Raw genomic sequence first — 21,601 nt, forward strand, 5'->3', positions numbered from 1 at the left:
GAACTGTGGTTTATATTCCTGAGAGCTTCTACCCAGTCCTCATCTGAGACTTCTGACCCAAGTTCTTGTTCCCAAGCCCTTTTAATGGTGTCTGTGGATACCTCTATGTGGGCCTGTAGCACATCATACAGTCTAGAGACCGACAATAGCGCTCACTGTTGCCCAGAGTGGTGGGTTTTGTAGGCATATTCCGACATCAGTCTTGAATGATCTTCCTGCTCAGCCTCGTCTTTCTGCCTGTCAGTGAGATCCAGACCCTCAGTGGATCTGGATCCTCCATTCCTCACTCTGCCCATCCACCTTGGGGCGGATCGATGGAGATGGCCTGCGTTCATCCAGCACCCACTGGCCATCCTCGACAGCGGCTGCTTATTGATCTCGGCAGCGTCTTCATCATGAGCCCTGGGGCTACAGAGGGAGGAAGGGTTACACACACCACCATTGATAGAACTGCACTTCAAAAATATCGTCAAAATAAATGGCAAACGTAAAGGTCGATACACACTCTGTTTTATTTTCTCCTTCTAAATGGATTGTTCTAATGTATGTGCATAGGTTCCTTTGAGGGGGGATGATTGGGTGGGCAGGTGGGTACAGTTGATGTAATTTAGACCACCTTTGTGATTCATCTGGGCTGCAAATTGCAGAAAATTGGAGGAGCGTTTGTCTCTTTCAAAGTGAATACAGGTTACTCAGGTTCCTGTTTCCTCTCTCTCATTCTCTCTTTCGCTCTCTCTTTACCCCCCTCTACCCACCCCCTCTCTCTCTGTCTCTTATGCGGTCGAGGAGTGCTTGCCAGCCGTATGGCTTTGCCACAGGCTCCGGAGCAGATGTGCTTGGCATAGGGATCCGCAACCCTGTGCAGCACGCCTGTTACTGACTGCAGAGGTCACCCACTGACAAAAGCCCACACTACTCCACTGCATAACTTGTCATGTTCATGCCGAGCAAAGCACATAGAGCGGCCCACACTCATTAGCTAGCATCGTAACAGGAAGCATTTTCCTCCTCTAATAGAAGGCTATACACTGAACATAATAGACAGTCAGACGCAGGAAATTCACAAGTGTGCCAGTGAGTGAGTGGTTTATGATGTACCCGGGAAATGGAAGTCCACTTTCTGTGTTGTGCTCTATGGGGGCTCCATACAGTGTTTTATCATTCAGTTTGGGTTATAGGCTAACAGGCTAACCCATTTCTGGTGGGTATGTTTTAAAAAATATCCAAAGAAAGTGTTGGTAGTTTCCCTGTACTTAGAGTAACAGCCAGTGCAGTAAGAGAGATAGCCGAGTCAGCTTATTTGTGTTGATTTTCATCCCTGCGTATTGCTGAATACTGGAGGGGAAGGAATGCAAATTTTGACCAGCGTGTGGAATGAGAAAGTTTCCTTGAATCATTTGCTGAGGCAGCATTTGGCCTGCAGAACCCCAAAGCAGGTAGGGTGCTAAAAACCTCAAAAACCTCCTCATGGTAAACATGTAGACATGCAGAGTAGCAAAGGGAACGCCAGGCCTCAATCTAACATCACTTGCTGTACATACACTATTCACTTTGTCGTAGAAATATTGCTCCAATAATATTTCTCAGATACCGGAACTTGTGAGTTCAAAGTAGACTTTATTACAAGGTAACAAACCGAGCTGGTCCATGGATTAAATGTTTTTCCCAGCCTCAGCACACTCCTTTTATACAGTTTCATCTTTACATCACATACATAGTCAATTTCTCTATGTAAATTATAAACTCTTTTTGGCTTCGCGCCACTATTGTTTCCCACCCTAAGTTCTTTCTTTCAGGTGGGCTTTTTGAGGTGGGCCTCTACAAATCATTTAACACTTTACAAATCACGGAACAGATTATATTGGTGGCACAACTGTGTCAGTTTGGTTAAAAAACAATAAGGGCCCCTACCAGGCTGCAGTCACAAGTACATTTACAGGTGTGCCAAGCTTGTAGTGTATTAATTATTTGTAGCTTGTAGTGTATATTAATTATATCAGCACCCACCAGGCTATAGTTATAAGTATATTCATTATATTGATTATGCCATGTCTTATCCAGGCATGCATCTGGATTACAATGTGTCTCTAATTATTTTGTATATTGGCTTTTCTTATGCTATACAGGTGTGGTTACAGGTTCCTTTAAAGCTTTTAATGATTCTGTTTTATTTCATAATATACTACTGAAAAAATCACCATAACTTCCATCAAGTAGTGATCATATACTGCACATTGCCCGTCATATGTACCATATACAGTACATTCTGAAAGTATTCAGACCCCTTGACTTTTTCCACATTTTGTTACATTACATCCTTATTCTAAAATGGATTAAATATTTTTTCCCCCTCATCAATCTACACACAACACTCCATAATGACGAAGCTAAAACAGGGTGTTAGACATTACATTTACATACGTTTTCAGACCTTTTACTCAGTACTTTGTTGAAACACCTTGTCACGGATCACTCTGGAACTTTCATTGCGCACACCTGGCCCCTATTCCCACTGATTGTATTTGTATATATATGTGCCCTTTGTTCACCATGATGCTGTCCATTAATGTCCGTTGGTTTGTGTGAGTACCTGTGCTGTGTGTTTTGGGCTTTCGCGCCCATGTGGATTGCGCAGATGATTACGTGTCTCGTCCCGTGTGTTAATCATAGTGCGCGTGTGAATGTATTCGAGGTACTCTTCGCTCTTTTGTTTGGGTTTCAACCCTGTGTTTTGTGTACGTGATTGGGTTTTTATTAAGCCCATATTACGGCGTGCCGTGTAAAGGCACGGGAACGAAGACCAAACAACAAAACACAGGGTAGAAACCCAAAACAAAAGAATGTGGAGATCCTCGAATAAATAACACACTTGCACAATGATTAACACACGGGACGAGATCTGTCTCCCGAATCATTTATACAAGCGTGACACACCTTTGGCAGTGATTACAGCCTCGAGTCTCCTTGGGTATGACACTACAAGCTTGGCACACCTGTATTTGGGGAGTTTCTCCCAGTCTTCTCTGCAGATCCTCTCAAGCTCTGTCAGGTTCTATGGGGAGCGTCGCTGCACAGCTATTTTCAGGTCTCTCCAGAGATGTTTGATCGTGTTCAAGTCCAGGGTCTGGCTGGGCCAATCAAGAGCATTGAGAAACTTGTCCCGAAGCCACTCCTGCACTGTCTTGGCTATGTGCTTGGGGTCATTGTCCTGTTGGAAGGTGAACCTTCACCCCAGTCTGAGGTCCTGAGTGCTCTAGAGCAGGTTTTCATCAAGGATCTCTCTGTACTTTGGTCCGTTCATCTTTCCCTCAATCCTGACTAGTCTCCCAGTCCCTGCCGCTGAAAAACATCCCCACAGCATAATGCTGCCACCACCATGCTTCACCGTGGGGATGGTGCCAGGTTTCCTCCAGACGTGACGCTTGGCATTCAGGCCAAAGAGTTCAATCTTGGTTTCATCAGACCAGAGAATCTTGTTTCTCATGGTCTGAGAGTCCTTTTGGTGCCTCTTGGCAAACTTCAAGCGGGCTGTTGTGTCTTTTACTGAGGAGTGGCTTCCGTCGGGCCACTACCGTAAATGCCTGATTGGTGGAGTGCTGCAGAGATAGTTGTCCTTCTGTAAGGTTCTCCCATCTCCACAGAGGAACTCTGGAGCTCTGTCAGAGTGACCATCGGGTTCTTGGTCACCTCCCTGACCAAGGCTTTTCTCCCCCATTTGCTCAGTTTAGCCAGGCGGCCAGCTCTAGGAATGGTCTTGGTGGTTCCAAACTTCTTCAATTTAAGAATGGTGGAGGCCATTGTGTTTTTAGGGACCTTCAATGCTGCAGAAATGTTTTGGTAACCTTCCCCAGATCTGTGCCTTGACACAATCCTGTATCTGAGCTCTACGGCCAATTCCTTTGACCTTATGGCTTGGTTTTTGCTCTGACATGCACTGTCAACTTTGGGACCTTATATAGACAGGTGTGTGCCTTTCCAAATCATGTCCAATCAATTTAATTTACCACAGGTGGACTCCAATCAAGTAGACACATCTCAAGGATGATCAATGGAAACAGGATGCATCTGAGCTAAATTTTGAGTCTCATAGCAAAGGGTCTGAATACTTATGTAAATACGATATTTCTGTTTTAAATGTTTACTAAATTAAAGAAAAACCTGTTTTCACTTTGTCATTATGGGTATTGTGATGGAAAAAAATATGTAATCCATTTTAGAATAAGGCTGTAACATAACAAAATGTGGAAAAAGTCAAGGAGTCTGAATACTTTCCAAATGCACTTTATATAATATGCACTGCCGATTGGTCTAACACCCAAGAAAACGCTTATTACTCACGTAACTGTGGGCTCGTTTCCTTCCTTTCTGCTGTAGTAAGTTCAGAATATGGCAAATAAACCTGGAACCTTGATGCTTCATTTAGAACATCTAATTATTCATTTTAGGATTTCGTAAGAACTACTGCCCGTCCATTTACAATTTTTGGGAGTTTATTTTTCATATTTTATTTTCTGACAAAACCGAATCACGTCCATTGTCTGATAGCACAATACTAGCATAGCACAATCTAAATTACATTATTAAAATAGATTTATAGGAAATCAATATTTTTCTCTCCAAACAATAATATTGCATTGCATGGTTATTTATCATCAGGATTTCTGTATTCAATGGCACCAGTTGTCCATAGGGTCTCATGAGAAAAACGCTACCAAAGTTCTATCAACACATTGACTGTAGTACCCACTTAGGGAAAACATTAAATCACTGCTATTCGCCTTTTCAAAATGGCTACAAGGTTCTACCCCGCCCTCCCTTCGTCAAATCAGATCCCAACTCCATTTAGCGCCTCCCTTCCTATAGGCAGAAACTCAAACAGGAAGTACCCATGCTAACGTCTATTCAACGCTGGTCTGACGAATCGGAATCCATGCTTCAAGATTGTTTTGATCACGTGGACTGGGATGTGTTCCGGGTAGCCTCAGAGAAAAACATTGACGCTTACACGGACCCGGTGACTGAGTTCATTAGGAAGTGTATAAGGGATATTGTTCCCATGGTGTTCCCATGGTGACAATTAAAACCTACCCAAACCAGATACCGTGGATAGATGGCAGCATTTGCGCAAAACAGAAAGTGCGAGCCACCACATGTAACTACGACAAGGTGACTGGGAATATGGTTGAATACAAACAGTGTAGTTATTCCCTCCGTAAGGCAATAAAACATCAATACAGAGTCAAAGTGGAGTCGCAATTCAACGGCTCAGACACAAGATGTATGTGGCAAGGTCTACAGACAATCATGGATTACAAAGGGAAAACCAGCCACATTTTACTCCCAGACAAGCTAAACACCTTCTTTGCCCGCTTTGAGGATAACACAGTGCCACCGATGCGGCCCGCTCCCAAGGACTGTGGGCTCTCATTCTCCGTGGCCGACGTGAGTAAGACATTTAAGCATGTTAACCCTCACAAGGCTGCCGGCCCAGATGGCATCCCTAGCTGCGTCCTCAGAGCATGCGCAGACCATCTGGCTGGAGTGTTTACGGACATATTCAATCTCTCCCTATCCCAGTCTGCTGTCCCCACTTGCTTGAAGATGTCCATCATTGTTCCTGTACCCAAGAAAGCAAAGCTAACTGAACTAAATTACTCTCGCCCCATAGCTTTGAGAGGCTGTTTAAGGATCAATTGCCATCGCACTGCACACTGCCCTATCCCATCTGTACAAGAAGAATACATACGTCAGATTGCTGTTCATTGACTATAGCTCAGCCTTCAACACTGTAGTACCCTCCAAGCTAATCATTAACCTCGGGGCCCTGGGTCTGAACCCCGCTCTGTGCAACTGGGTCCTGGACTTCCTGACGGTCTGCCCCCAGGTGGTGAAGGTAGGAAACAACACCTCCACTATGCTGATCCTCGACACAGGGTCCCCACAAGGGTGCGTGCTCAGCCCCCTCCTGTACTCCCTGTTCACCCATAACTGCCTGGCCACGCACGCCTCCAACTCAATCAGCAAGTTTGCAGCCGACACAACAGTAGTAGGCCTGATTACAGCCTACAGGGAGGAGGTCAGGGCCCTGGGAGAGTGGTGCCAGGAAAATAACCTCTCCCTCAACGTCAACAAAATAAAGGAGCTGATTGTGGACTTCAGGAAACAACAGAGGGAGCACGCCCCTATCCACATCGTCTGGACCGAAATTGAAAAAGGTGGAAAGTTTCAAGTTCCTCGGCGTACACATCACTGACAATCTGAATTGGTCCACCCACACAGACAGTGTTGTGAAGAAGGTGCGACAGTGCCTCTTCAACTTCAGGAGGCTGAAAAAAATGGTATTGGCCCCTAAGACCCTCAGAAACTTTTACAGATGCTCAATTGAGAGCATACTGTCGGGCTTCATCAGTGCCTGGTACGGCAACTGCTGTGCAACAGCAAGCGCAGGGCACTCCAGAGGGTGGTACGGTCTGCCCAATGCATCACCGGGGCCACCGGGGCCTGCCCTCCAGGACAACTACAGGAACTACAGGAAGGCCAAAAAGATCATCAAGGACATCAACCACCCAAGCCACGGCCTGTTCACCCCGCTATCATCCAGAAGGCGAGGCCTGTACAGGTGCATCAAAGCTGGGACCGAGAGACTGAAAAACAGCTTATATCTTAAATAGCCATCGCTAGCCGGCTACCACCCTGCTACTCAACCCTGCACCTTAGTGGCGGCTGCCCTATATACATAGACATGGAATCACTGGCCATTTTAATAATGGAACACTAGTCACTTTAAGAATGTTTACATACTGCTTTACTCATCTCATATGTATATACTGTATTCTCTTCTACTGTATTTAGTCAATACCACTCCGACATTGATCGTCCTAATATTTATATATTTCTTAATTCCATTCTGTACTTTTAGATTTGTGTGTATTGTTAGATACTACTGCACTGTTGGAGCTAGGAACACAAGCATTTCACTACACCCGCAATAACTTCTGTTAAATACTTGTATGTGACCAATTCATTTGATTTGATGACCTTTGCACTCTGTACATTTAATCAGAGGACTAGATGGCAGTCAGATAGAGATGCAGTCAGCCTTCTGCTTTCCCTGCTACCTACCTTGAAATGACCACTGATCTGACCTAATTGAGCGAGGTTACTACAATACCAAATTACTTTGACTAGTTCAGTCAAGTCAGATGAGTGGTTGTTACCTCAATGAATGAATGAAGGCATCTGAACAGGGCCGGTGATTTCCTTTCTGGGGGTTAAATAGTGATGACCGTTGGGGTTAAATGGTAATGTCCATTGTCAGATTCTTTGGTTGGTGGCGTTGCCCTTGTCTGACCAACAGTTTCTGTGCACTTTTCAGTCCTCTGACTCTCTTCTGATAGACACTCTCTTCTGATCTTGTCCTGTAAAGTACAGTCTCAGACTTTTTTCCATTCTCTCATCCAATTTCTCTGTCACTCAGTCAATTTATTTTTTTCTCTCAAAATAATAAAAAGCTGTAACCTTCATTACAGGCATTTTCTCCCCCACTTCCCCCCTTTTGACATCCAGTGCATTCAGAGGCTCTGTCTGACAATCACATACATTCCCCCCCCCGTTTGACAGAGCGTGGGGATCAGATAGCTACTCCTCCTGACTTACACAGTAGTTTCCTCTTGTCTTACTCATGTATCTCATGCCATTGTTTCAGGTGTCCAGTAGCTAGATCACTAGCAGTTTACCAGGCGTGGAAGTGAAGAGAAACAACTTCGTCATGCATGCTAGGCTTGACTAGTCCATGAATGTGCTGTTACATAAAATAAGCAGGAGTTGAGATTGAGTTCATCGAAGAGTTAATGTAAGATGCCGATCAATTCTGTTGGCTCTAACACCTAGAGCACTACTGATCAACTCACCTGCAGACAGACAGCCAGTGCTGTGCCAGCCCAGGCAGGCAGGCAGAGCTCTTTATCGGCAAGCAGTGAGAGAGAAAGGCGAGAGGTCTTTTACAAGAGGGGCTATTATCTTCAGGCAGTATGGAGGCCAGCCAGAAAGGGAGTTAGGGTTTACCTGCAGGTCAGGCAGCAAGGAAGGAATAGCCCCTTATCTGCAGGTGGTGTGAGGGCATGCCAGGCCGAGAGACGAGAAGAAGTGGCTTACCTGTCCTGTCCTGCAGACAGACAGTGTGGAGGAGAGGCCCTATCAGTTACCAATGGCAGAAGCCCCAGTCCTGGAGTGGTTGGCCTGGCAGGGATACTGTCTGTCTGTCTTTGTAGCAGTACAAAGAATAGGGAAGTCCCTATACCGACCAGCCATTGGAGGAGGAGACACAGCTACTTTAGTCATGTCACAGATGACGCAAAATCCGTGCCACTGCTAGCTGCTAGGATAATGCTGTGCGTGTTCAAGGCATGGTCTCTCGAGAGACCCAGGAGCGCAAGACACCAACACGTTTGTTTTTCTGTTGTTGGGTTGCCTCACTGTTCTGATACAGTGGTTGTACGCAGGCCTATTGTTTTATATGTTGTATGTATTAGCTGTATCACAGTATGTACTACTCTACCCTGTTTGCCTTCTGTAGGTGCGGCTGAAGCTTGGTGACAAATGTGGTGGTCCTAGAGTGTTGAAATCTGTACGCTGTACTACTGCACAAAAGCAACGCAGGCAAGGCAATAATGCTCACGCACACAGACAATTTATGGCTGTGCTCTGTCCAAGCTTCGCTCCCAGTGTCAACAGTAGTGCTAAGTAGCACTGGCCTACTGCTGTGTGTGTAAAGCCGCAGACACTCTCTGGCCAGGCTGTATCTGCGGGTGACCGGGCCATCTGTCTGGAGCTTTAGCCTTCTTCTTTTCCAGCGCTAGCTAGCTGGGGTTAATCCGGCCGTGAGGGGCCCTGGCCTACTTAAACGTTCTGCTCACACACTGTCGCTGGTCACTCACTGTCCCTCGCTGCAAGGCTCTTGTGTTCACAGTCTCACCAGCCTGGAGTGCTGAGAAAGACCAGGACAGAGTGGATGGCTGGATTTAGTCCCCTGAGAAAGACCAGGACAGAGTGGATGGCTGGATGCAGTCCCCTGGGAGAGACTGTACAGTTTGGAGAGAGCTCTGTCTCGTTCCACCCGGACATGTGTTTACACATGAACAACATCGTTCACAAAAGCCCCTCTTGTCACTGATTGTCAATAATATCAGTGAAAGGCGACATCATGGTCGAGTCCTGCACTAGAAGGCTACGTTTAACTGCAGTGATGCTTCAGTGCCATCCTGTGCATGGCTACCAGCACTTTCTCACCAACCACCACTGCCTGTTTTCTCTGACCTGTGTGGAGACTGGGGAAGATAGCCTTCTCAGTCCTGTGGAGGCTAGCACAGTGGTGTGTATCAGCGTGTGGGCTACTGTGGAGCGGGCTACTTTCAGTGTAGGTAGAGTGGACTGGTTGATCATTGGGTCTTACTGCTGAGTAGTGGTAGTAGTAGTAGTAGTACTAGTAGTAGTAGTACTAGTAGTAGTAGTACTGCAGTGTAATATGGGGCAGTGACAGTGTCTACAGTAGCAGTGTAGGGCAGTATTACCCTAAGCTATGTTGAGCAGGCTGCTTCAGCGTGGAGCAGGATAGGGCAGGCAGTGTGTGGGCTGGTAAGGGGGATGGCTGTGGCTGGGGTTCACGTGGGCCAGGGCCGAGCGGGGGAGGGTGGAGAGGGCTTATGTTTCTTTCATTGGGCTGGGCTCAGCGGGAAGAGAGGGGCAGCTGGATTAGGCCTGGACAGTCATGTGAAAGGTTCTGGCAGACACCTGACATCATCCGGTGACCAGCTGAATTCCCCAGCCAATCAGCATTGATGTTTTGCAGGGCAGACTGAAGACACTAGGCTAGGCTAAGCTATTTTGCTCCAACCCAGCCGAGGTTGTGTGCAGAAGCTATGTGGACACCTTGTTAAAATATGAATTTGTCTCTTTAATGTAGTCCCTCAGGTGGCTTCAGAGGCTTGAGTCTCACCCCGACACTGTTCTGTTCTCCACATCATGCAAGGAGCTGCATGTTCCTCAGTAAACAGCCTCAAAACAGCTTCTAGAACACTGGTTTTCAAGTCAAACATTTATGCCACTTTACTGTGGAGGGATTCTATGATGAGGAATCAACAGGTTTCAAAGGTAGTCATAGTCCATTCCTGGAGAAGTTCCTTTATATAGAGGACATCTTAAAGGTTAGCCAGAAAAGGGCCAGTGAAAAAGTTTGAAAGACGTCAGCTAAAGCAGAGACGAAGCAAACAGTGTTGCTTGTTAGAAGAGTGCCATTTCAGAGAACTCTTGTTTTTCTTGCCCCTCTCTGCAATGCTTTGAGCGGAGTCATTTTGTAAGTTGCAAAGAAGCAGCTGGGCCCAGCTACCACCTGAGTTTCACATGGTAGGGTCTTGTGGGGCTCTCACAGATCACAGGCCCTCTGTGTGAAAGCACCACGCTGTGAAGCCCCTGGGCCCCAACAAAGCCAGGGACAAATAACCCTCTGTTTGTGTGTGGCTCCATATTTCTGTCTCATACTGACTTTTTTGTCTTTAGGAATGCTTTGGTCTGGTTCCTGTCGTTCTGTTGCTGTCCAGAGGTTCAACAGTCATGGCAAGGCCACTGGGAGCGTGTATGAATTCAGATTTGGTGTATATGTGAGAAAGTATTGAGAAGGCAGGGATGTACCCTACACAAGCGTCTACACCTGCATTGCTTGCTGTTTGGGGTTTTAGGCTGGGTTTCTGTACAGCACTTTGAGATATCATTTGATTTGATTTGACAAGCAACGTGCTGCCATTCACATACACTTATGCACATCTCTCCTTCCTTTCAGGGGAATTAGAATAGCACTCATTTTTTTTGCCATGCTGGTAAAGAAATCCCAAAAGGGACTATGTTTCATCAATTAATCAAAAAGGGACTATGTTTCCCAGCTGTGTGATGAGGTCAGATCTTTCCTCCATCCTCGAGTGCAGAGTGTTTGTTTTAGCCTCAGGCCACCCAGTGATGTTACAGCAGCAGTGTGCGCCAGCCAGCCCAGCAGCAGTAGATCAGAGCATCAGGGCATCTGTTTGAAACAGAAATGAAAGTAGCCACATGAATAAAAGAAAGCCATGAATAAAAGCATGGGCCTGTGATGCAAATGAGCCGGCTGGGAGTAGAGGAATTTAGAGTGAGGCCGGCTCGCCCAGACAGAGGTGCTACTGTGATGGCATGGAGAGCTGCACACCGAGAGAGAGAAAATTACATGTTTTCAATTCAACCCCCCTATGCTCATGTGTAGCATGGCAGGCTTCCTTTTGGCATCAAGGGCTCTGGTGCACAATAGAAGCCTGTTGTCATGTCTTAATCAACTCTGATCCAGTGACTCCTTGTGGACTTGTGATCCTAGGAGGACATTCTCACATAATTGAACCACTGTGTGTGTGTGTGTGAGAGAGAGAGAGAGAGAGAGAGAGAGAGAGAGAGAGAGAGAAAGAGAGAGAGAGAAAGCGAGAGAGAGAGAGAGAGAGAGCTCTCAGTGGTATGGTTCCCATGCATTAATAAACAGGAACTTTTAACACTCGGCTCCTGGATGAAAGGAGAAGGCTGTCTTAAGGTCGCTGCAGGCTCTTTTAGGACTGCCTAAGGTGCCTCTTTCCATTAGAGTTCCCTAGGAACACAAACACAGTCTCCCTCCCACTGTCACTGAATGGACATATATACAGTACAGTAGTCGGCCTCCAGAGAAGAGGGGTAGTGCATAGTAAAGCCCAGTTAGCGGTAGTAGTGGTGTACTCCACATCCTTCCAGGCTGGCTCCGGGGGATTCAGCGGTGGAATGGAAGACAGGATGTCTATTAAAAAGTCATGGTACGAGTGGGGTAAACAAAATGGGTGTGACATTTAGCTCATTAGCCTTACACACTGTCCTACACAAGCCGAGAGAGGGGGAGCACGTCGATGTAAAGTCCTTAGGACTCAAGCGCGAGGGCTTCAACTCCAAGCTACGAGACTCGGTTGAGCAATTCAACATGTACACCGATGCTTTTTCATAAAGGGACGGTTCCCTTACTCTTTCTGTGGACATTTTTATTTATGCATGAGCATTTGTTTACGAGCCTTTCGGAGCTTCCCCACTGGGCACTGACATCAACTAACGTGAATTCAAAGTGAAATCATCAGCACATGTCGCCATGTCAATCGATTTAGGTTAAAAGTTACGACGATGACTTTTTGCAGATCCAATCAGTTTTCCACATTGATTCAATGTCATCACATAGGATTTCGGGGGTTGAAATGACGTGGAAACAGTAGGTCTGGTGCAGCTCTCTCTCACAGAAAAGAGACGCATTAAAAACAAAAACATGTGAAGTGGTCAACTGATCATTCATGTCGTTTTTGAAACAAACATTCACGTACATTTTCACATTCTGGTGACCTTTATGAGGGCTTAATAAAATGGGCCCACAGGATCCATTCCCAAACCATAAAATTCAATTTTTTTTCAGGTGGTACTTTACATTTCTCCTTATCAAAGGATGGTCTCTTATCTCAGGATGGCGGGGGAATGGGTGTGGGGGTGGATTCTGGCTGGTATGCTGGGGCTGTTCTGACTCATCATCAGCCCATTCCATTTTAAGACACACCACTAAGTACTTTTAGTAGTCCATTATCCACCATTAAGTACTCACAAGTTTTGGTGTACCATTTTACAGTCCTGGATATGACCATTTTCACTTCTCCACCAACAGGTTAAGCACTGCAACACTATCAGGCATGCCAGCCGATCACTTTGCCTTCCTTTGGCGAGAGATAATGGCGATCTAGCGACTCATATCACTCAATTTCCCCGGTGCTTTGTCTGTCCCCAAGGGATGGTCAGGCCATGTGTATACATCACTCCAGGCAGTAAGATTTGAGTATGGTGCATTCTGCAGTCACAAGGGCTTAGGCTCTTGAGCACTTGTCCCATAATCCATAATGTTTGGAAAAGGAGACTCCAGCTGTTCAGGGCAGAAAGCTGCAGCCTTGGAGGAGTTTGGGGAGATAAGCGCTTGTGCCTTCCATTTTGCCTCAAGGGCCTTTTTCTTCTCGCGCTACTGGCTTCCTTTCTTTGCACTGCTATAGCTACGACATAGAGTTGAGAAAGTATTTAAAAAAGTATGTACATCATGTCGTTTGGGTTCAGAACAGACCTGGGTTCAGATATTATTTGAAATCATTGAAATACTTTGAGCATTTGATTGAGGCTGCCTGGAGTTTGCACTTTTGGGGCAATGTTGTTGGCTCCTTTGCACCAGGCTAGCTCACTAAGTGCAGCTAAATTATTTGAAAGAAAACAAATTCTACTAGAATCCAGATTTGGTTGTTTGGGTTCAGAGGTTTGAGTTGATCCATTGGAATGGGACCTCCATGGCTTTGAAAAAGTCTCAATAATAGCCTGACAACCACATTGTAAAGTAGAAGCAAAGCTTGAGAGCAATTGAGTGGCAGTAGCCACAACATCTTAATATAGCTTATATCATCGCAGAAAAGTGTTTCATTACACACCCAGGCCCAATGCAGACGTTTTTATCTAGATATCAAATCATTTCTGGGTAACAATTGAGTACCTTACTGTAATAGTTTTCCATTCAAATGGTCAAAAATAAACAAAAATAGCTTTTTAGCAAAATAATATTTCTTAAGCAATAATTTCACTAGGACTGTCTGGGACTGGTCTGAGTGGGGAGGGGAAAACTGAAAAGGAGTTATTATTGGTGAAGAGGTTTGGAACTCTCTTTGTTATTGGTCTATTCAAACCTATACCGCCTGGTGTTGGCACCAGGCAAGCAAAACTCCCTCATGCAAAACCTGCTGATAATAACATCTTGTGTAGATTGTATTTTCAACCAACAACTATCAGGAAATAACACTGATATAATTGTTTCACACTTTCACAGTGTTAGTTTCAGTAGATGTACAATATGATTCAAAACCAAGGAAAAACACTTTTGACTACACTGGGCCTTTAAAACTCTGTTGCTAGCCTGTGTGGTACGCTATCTCTCAAGATGTGCTCACTGAGATTCTTCTGTTTCTCTCCTTCTGGAGCTTGGGCTGCGGGCTGAAGTGTGCTTGCCAGCGGAACAACGCGTAGGAAGTGGTTTTAGTCAGACAAGGAAGGAGCAACGAGCAATGTGTCAGTGATAATAACATGACAGCTGGCTACATGCATACTCCTACCTATACCATTGGTTTATGTCAGCATCATCATCCTGCATTATGGCAGACAAGGACTGAGGACATGCCCAATTTCTTTAAGTTGATTATGGGCATTGTGTTCCTCACTATGTTCAGATACAATTACTCCAACTGGGCCTTGAACATAGATGGATGCATTTTACGGTAGGGTGTAACCCAATTGAGGCTTTAATATGTTTAGTGGCTCCAGAAATAGGTTGTTGTACATCCTCCCCCCCCCCCATCTATCTATTTCATGACATCTAAACAGGATACCGATTGGTTCATTTGGGATGATAATAGCACCTTATCAATATTAGACATATTCTTCCAAACCAATCCTACTGTTAGTATAGATGGAAAGATCAAATTGTATTTGTCACATGCGCCGAATACAACAGGTGTAGACGTTACAGTGAAATGCTTAATTACAATCCCGAAAAAAAAGTATTAAAGTATTTACTAAAATAAACTGAAGTAAAAAATAAATAAAAAAATTGAAAAATAACAAATAATTACGGAACAATAAATAAAATAACAGTAGCGAGGCTATATACAGGGGGAACCCGTACAGAGTCAATGTGCGGGGGCACTCGTTAGTTGAGGTAATTGAGGTAATATGTACATGTAGGTAGCGGTAAAGTGACTATGTAGGGATAATAAACAGAGAGTAGCAGCAGTGTAAAATGGTGGGTGGGGTGGAGACAATGCAAATTGTCCGGGTAGCCATTTGATTAGCTGTTCAGTCTAATGGCCTGGGTGTAGAAGCTGTTAAGAAGCCTTTTGGACCTAGACTTGGCAGTCCGGTACCGCTTGCCGTGCGGTAGCAGAGAGAACAGTCTATGACTAGGGTGGCTTGAGTCTTTGGCAATTTTTTGGGGCCTTCCTCTGACACCGCCGTGATGTACTGGGCCGTACGCACTACCCCCTGTAGTGCCTTGCGGTCGGAGGCCGAGCAGTTGCCATCCCAGGCGGTGATGCAACCAGTCAGCATGCTCTCAATGGTGCAGCTGTAGAAACTTTTGAGGATCTGTGGACCCATGCCATATCTTTTCAGTCTCCTGAGGGGGAATAGGCTTTGTCTTGGTGTGTTTGGACCATGATAGTTTTTTGGTGACGTGGACACCAAGGAACTTGAAGCTCTCATCCTGCTCCACTATAGCCCCTTCAATGAGAATGGGTGCATGCTCGGTCCTCCTTTTTCTGTAGTCCACAATCATCTCTTTTTTTCTTGATCATGTTGAGGGGGAGGTTATCCTGGCACCACATTGACAGGTCTCTGACCTCCTCCCTATAGGCTGTCTCATCGTTGTCAGTGATCAGGCCTATTGGAGTCATGCTTGGCCATGCAGTCATGGGTGAACAGGGAGTACAGGAGGGGACTGAGCACGCACCCCTGAGGGGTCCCTGTGTTGAGGATCAGCGTGGCAGATGTGTTGTTACGTACCCTTACCACCTGGGGGCGGCCCGTCAGAAGGTCCAGGATCCATTTGCAGAGGGAGGTGTATAGTCCCAGGGTCCTTAGCTTAGTGATGAGCTTTGAGGGCACTATGGTGTTGAATGCTGAGCTGTAGTCAATGAATAGCATTCTCACATAGGTGTTCCTTTTGTCCAGGTGGGAAGGGCATTGTGGAGTGCAATAGAGATTGCATCATCTGTGGATCTGTTGGGGCGGTATGCAAATTGGAGTGGTTCTGTGTGAGCCATGACCAGCCTTTCAAAGCCCTTCATTGCTACAGACGTGAGTGCTACGGGTTGGTAGTCATTTAGGCAGATTACCTTGGTGTTTTTGGAAACAGGGACTATAGTGGTCTGCTTGAAACATGTTGGTATTACAGACTCAGTCAGGGACAGGTTGAAATTGTCAGTGAAGACACTTGCCAGTTGGTCAACGCATGCTCTGAGTACACGTCCTGGTAATCCGCCTTGTGAATGTTGACCTGTTTAAAGGTCTTACTCACATCAAATGAAATTAAATCAAATGTTATTTGTCACATGCGCCGAATACAATAGGTGTAGACCTTACAGTGAAATGCCTACTTACAAGCCTGGCTACGGAGAGCGTGATCACACAGTCGTCCGGAACAGCTGATGCTCTCATATGCATGCTTCAGTGTTGCTTGCCTCGAAGCGAACATAGAAGTTGTTTAGCCCATCTGGTAAGCTCGTATGACTGGGAAGCTCGTGGCTGTGCGTCCCTTTGCAGTCCGTAATAATTTGCAAGCCCTGCCACATCTGCATCGGAGCTGGTGTAGTACGATTCAATCTTAGTCCTGTATTGACTCTTTGTTGGCCTATAGAGGGATGGGAACAGTACACATGATGTAGTCATTAGTATTCTTGCTTTTCTTGTACGCAGTTAGTTAGTAAATATTTTAGTGTGATATTTCAAATTAGGCTTTTTAGCTGCGGAGAACAGTTCAAAAGAGTAGCTTCGATATTACTTTGTGTTTATTTTGCTGTGCAGATGGAAATGTTGAGATGGGGTTGGGTATGACTTTGTACCATTAGATTAAACGTGACCTTTTGGTTTGAAATATACTGCATATCCATGTAGAGGTACAGTATGCTGGAACTGTACTCTTCAACCATTTGAGAAACAATTTCTTGAAGGGAGAGTGGAGAACATCAGGCAGCCCTACTTTCTGCCCACGATTCACCAATAACTCCAAGAGCAGGGATTTCAGTGATCATTTAGTCTAAATGAGTTAACCTTACTTTTAGGCTATATCAAAAGCATTTAAATGCTTCCGAGTACGACTTTCTGTTAAATATTTCAGATACAGAAAATGTCTCTATCCACAGTAAATGTTTACGGGAAATTTACGGGAAATGTTTCTATCCACCCACTAAATCTCTCTGTATGTTTTTCTCTGTAGTGAGCGTGAGGGCGTTGGATGTCACAGTGACCCAGAGCAGCATCCAGGTAGCCCGTGGCCAGGCGGCCATCTTGCCCTGCTCCTTCTCCACCAGCGCTGCCCTCAACAACCTCAACATTATCTGGATGGTCATCCCGCTGTCCAATGCCAATCAGCCCGAACAGGTAACCCTCCTCTAAACATGTGTATATGATCTGTGTAGTCTGTGTGCCTCAAAACCGTGTCAACCCTCTGAGCTAAAGCCTAGGCATTAGCTGTTGAAAGTCTAAAGGTCTCAGGCAAGGTTGCCGGCCCATACACCACCATCACATCCCCCTCCACAGTTCCATACACCTACACCCTCTCCCTAACCAACAAAATCTCTCAACACAACTTTATTGACTGGCCAGACTGGTCACCTCAATGAGGATTTGTGAATATACTGTACTGTATTCCCATGTGACCCACATCAGTCGCACTCGGACAATAATCACACCGCACGCATCGGTGCCAGGTCCCCTGGGTATTGTAGTGTTTTCAGCGCGGCATACGGCACATACAACACAGGCCCGGCCCACCAGGCTAATCCGTGTGAACATGAAGCATGTGCAGACTTTATCTATAGCCGTGCCAGAACCGGAGGTAAGCGGCTGCTCCTGTATGCCCAAAGACGGTTGCTGTTGTGTTGTAAGGCCATGAAACAAAGCACTCAGGTTTCTCCTGGTCCTTTGATTCGGTCTGATCTCCTCTCATCTGCAGCTGCAGGCGTCACAACCTCACCTGCCTCCAACACGTTTAACCTCATCCACATAACGTAATAATCTTCTGCACTAATTAACCTGGAGCAGCTGTTCACACCACACACACACACAGGCATACACACACAATCAGACAGACGAGCACACATATGCGTGAATGCACACACGCACACGCACACGCACACACATGCATACAATGAGAAGTAATAAACACACTTACATGACACACACACAGTAACCGCACTCAGGAAAACATACATAGAGGTGCATGCAACTGAAAAATATCCAATCTTATCCAAATGTGCACACACACGCACCACGCTCACACACCACACCTACACACAAGGTTGCACTGCACAGGTATGTACACAGAGGCTGTTTTGACACAGTCAAACGCACAGATGGAGAGTGATTTGCTAACGTAGAGCCATCGGCTGTCTTAACCTCCTTCACGCCTGTCTGAGCACCCTTTTGGTGTAAACGACGAGGCTCGGGAAACATTGTGTCTGGATGATTCTAGCAGGAAGGAATTATTCCACCACATTCATTTGGTGACGTAGTCTCAGCGGAGGACAGATGTGCTGTGTGTGTGTGTGTGTGTGTGTGTGCGTGCGTGCGCCACCTCAGGCTTTCAGACACCACTACAACAGGAAGAAGACACAGTCAGCTCTAGGCTAGCACGACAACACCTCATCAGAGCTACAGTATAGGTACAGTAAAGTATTGAAGACACCTACACTCATCAACTTGGGTGAAGTAGTTTGCGTGTAGCACAAGCATGTGAAATTGGCCACACGCTGCAATAGATACAGTATGTTTTGTGTCAATACCAGTAGAATATTTACCCAGTAACAAGCTAGTAAATACATACAATTATGACCTAATATGCTTACTTAAACTCAGATTTTTTGTTATTTTCTTAACATCGGTAAGAACTGTGTCATTGTCTGCAGTTGCTATGCTTATTAAAGGTTAGTTACAGAAGTTGTTCCCTAAGAGTTATATTGGAATAGTACCAGTAATATAAGGTATTGCCGTAATCCATTCCAGCATTTTGTGCCTGTGCAAGAGTTCAGTAAACGTTTGTAACATGGAGAAACTTCTATCACAAGCGTGCTAGTACTGCTTCTTCATGGTCTCTGGTGGGCTGTCTGAAAAGTTCACTGTGGTTTGAGTGTACACCGCTGCCAGTGTTGCGACAGCACAAGCTCACTGTAGGAAATGGCTGTCGTGAATGGTTATGGGTCGAGCCGTACTCCATGCATCATTTCTGAAATGACCTCAGAAATGTACGTTTGTGACACACACATTATTCTTTGTAGAAAACAGACCACAATGAAAAGCATACGGTCATTTGAAGGCCTACGTTTTGTCACGTGTTAAGTTTGATCACAGTATTCCGTTCCATGATCTTTAGATTATATTAAAAATAATAATATGATTTAACATTCATTTATAGGATTTGTCTTTCTAAAAGAACCACGGGAGTCTTTTGGACGTCAACATTCTTATGTTGGGACTGTGGGATGAAAGGCGGCCTTTACAATGCACACTAACTCTTACTCACTTACTCAGACATAGGCCTATGCATACTTGTTTGTTTACCAGTGCAGACTCTCTCTGACTGCTCCGTGTATTTGGTATCTTTTAGACCATCCCTGAGGTTATGAATAAGACATAAATAAGATGTTGATAGAGTTTAGTTCACCCGGCTCTAGATTAAACGTGAGAACATCAGTGGTTCTCCCAAAACATTCAACACTCATAAACCATCAACCTTTTAGGCTGACTGACGATCCGATGCTTCTACTCCCTTCACAAAGAGAGCTCTCCTAATTCTTCTGTTTGTTTACTCTAATCCTCCGTGTTTAGCCTCAGATTAAAGGGGCAAACTGCAGTAGCTACATGCATTGTTGGACTGATATGTACCCATTTGATTCTTGAAGAATATCACTTATTAATGCCTCATGAGCTTAGTTCAACTGTCGTACCCCATCAGGACCCAAAATAGAAGCATTTTATATTTTATTCCAATGTTTATAAAACAAAGTAAATGTAAACAAAACCAGTATAGCCTCAAAATATGGTTTAAGCTATACATTTGATAGCATTGGTGGTCAGTACTTGCGTCCATAGCTCTGTCTATGAATTTCAGAGTGGTTACATTTCTCCAACCCCATCCCTCAGCTTTTTAACCAAACGGTGGTGGGGAGAACGCTTTGTTGTTCTTTCAACTGCTGATTGACACTTTAAGGCAGAACGCGTGCGGATGGTGAGGCCTGGTATGTAGAGCCTTGGAAATGAATCTGTCCATTCTTCTTGACTCCCTAATAAAACACGGCTGTATCCTGATGCTAGGTGTTACAGGAAGTATAGGAGATGATCCAGACCAGGGTCCTGTTCACTAGGCATGAAACGGAAAAAAACGGTCCGAAACTATCTGAACTTGCCCAATAAGAAATGCTTGTTTTTAACTTTTTGCAATGTTTTGCTTCATGTTGTGCCTTGATAAATACAACCTATGTCATGTCTGATGAGTGTTGGGAGTGGGGTTGTTCAGTGGTTTACAGGCTGTTTGACGGGATGGGAAGGCAGAGGGATATGGCAGTGGACATGGTCTTTGGGGCCAGGCCAGCTCTTACTTGGGATCCCCGCCATCTGCACACTGTCCATGACCTCTTTTCCCGGCTACGCGTTAGGTCACCAATGAGGTCACACGAGAGTGAAGGGTGATAAACGCATAAATACAGAGTGGCTGCTGCGGTTGCGGGTGCGTTTGGGTCTCATCACAGCTGAAGGGCTGCCTATTCATCTGCACATAAGAGGACAAAGTGTACAGCGCTCAGGAAATTGCGGCTCCGCAATTGACATGCAGTAAAGCAGCAGTGTGGAGGGAGAGATGGAGGGAGGAAGGGAGAGGGGAGAACAGCCCTACTGAGACGGTTCTGTGGCTCCCTGGGTCCTTTGAACAGAACAGTTCAATGGGGTTTCTTTCAAACAACGCTGAATAGCCTCCCTGATTCCCCAGCATGCTTTTGTGTGCCTGGCTGAAGGGTTAGGTGTTTTTTTATTTATTTAGAAGGTGCGCACAAATGGCTGCTTCTATCAGAGTTCAAAGCAACAAAAAGCTTTTGAACATCCCCGACTCTCAAACACGCAGCTCGGAAGAGCTCAAATCAACACGAGGTCTCATTTCAATAGTACTTCTATTTTTCGGGATGTTTTTCCACTTTGGCATCACTTTTCTGAGGAAAAATTGCATTGCTGATGAATTGATCATGTCAGTGGCGTTAGACTTCTTCATATTATTACCATAGTTACCATAGTTTGGTGTTTTAGTTCCTTGTTGTGTATCATTGTAACAGTATGTTGACCACTGAGCTGTGCATGGAAGTTGCTCTTAAATTCATGCTTGTTGTAATGTAAAATACATGTATAGTTCAGCACATTTCGAAATGATCATTCTGTATATTATTATCCAAGAACAACCATGTTCTACACGGCTGGACCACCTTCCATCCTTTCAGCTGTCAAATGATGCTTCATTTTATACTGCAACACTACGTCGCCCTCTTGTGAATGTTTGTTGCACCTGCAGTCTTTCGTGTGCAGAATCCTCATGCACTCACTTGCCTGGCTGTTGATTCTCTGTTGTTTGGTTTTATTTAACCCTGGGATGAAGTATTGCATTTTAATGAACTTAATTCAACATCACTTGTTGACTTATCTCTAGTGTGTACCAGAGAAAGGCTTTCTTAAAACTTTATATGATTACATTACT

At 45.2% G+C, this 21,601-nt stretch overlaps 1 protein-coding gene across 2 annotated transcripts in view; it reads left to right on the forward strand.

Annotated features, from left to right (window-relative positions):
* LOC110507544 (immunoglobulin superfamily member 11) overlaps positions 1-21,601 on the forward strand; it is a 98,303-nt gene that overhangs the window by 66,000 nt on the left and 10,702 nt on the right. For both annotated transcript variants that reach the window (XM_021587591.2, XM_021587592.2), the window contains one exon: positions 17,084-17,247. In XM_021587591.2, coding sequence (XP_021443266.1) covers positions 17,084-17,247 — 164 coding nt within the window. The remainder of the gene's footprint in view (positions 1-17,083; positions 17,248-21,601) is intronic.

Source organism: Oncorhynchus mykiss, chromosome 27 (genome assembly GCF_013265735.2).
Source record: "Oncorhynchus mykiss isolate Arlee chromosome 27, USDA_OmykA_1.1, whole genome shotgun sequence".
Lineage (NCBI taxonomy): Eukaryota > Metazoa > Chordata > Actinopteri > Salmoniformes > Salmonidae > Oncorhynchus > Oncorhynchus mykiss.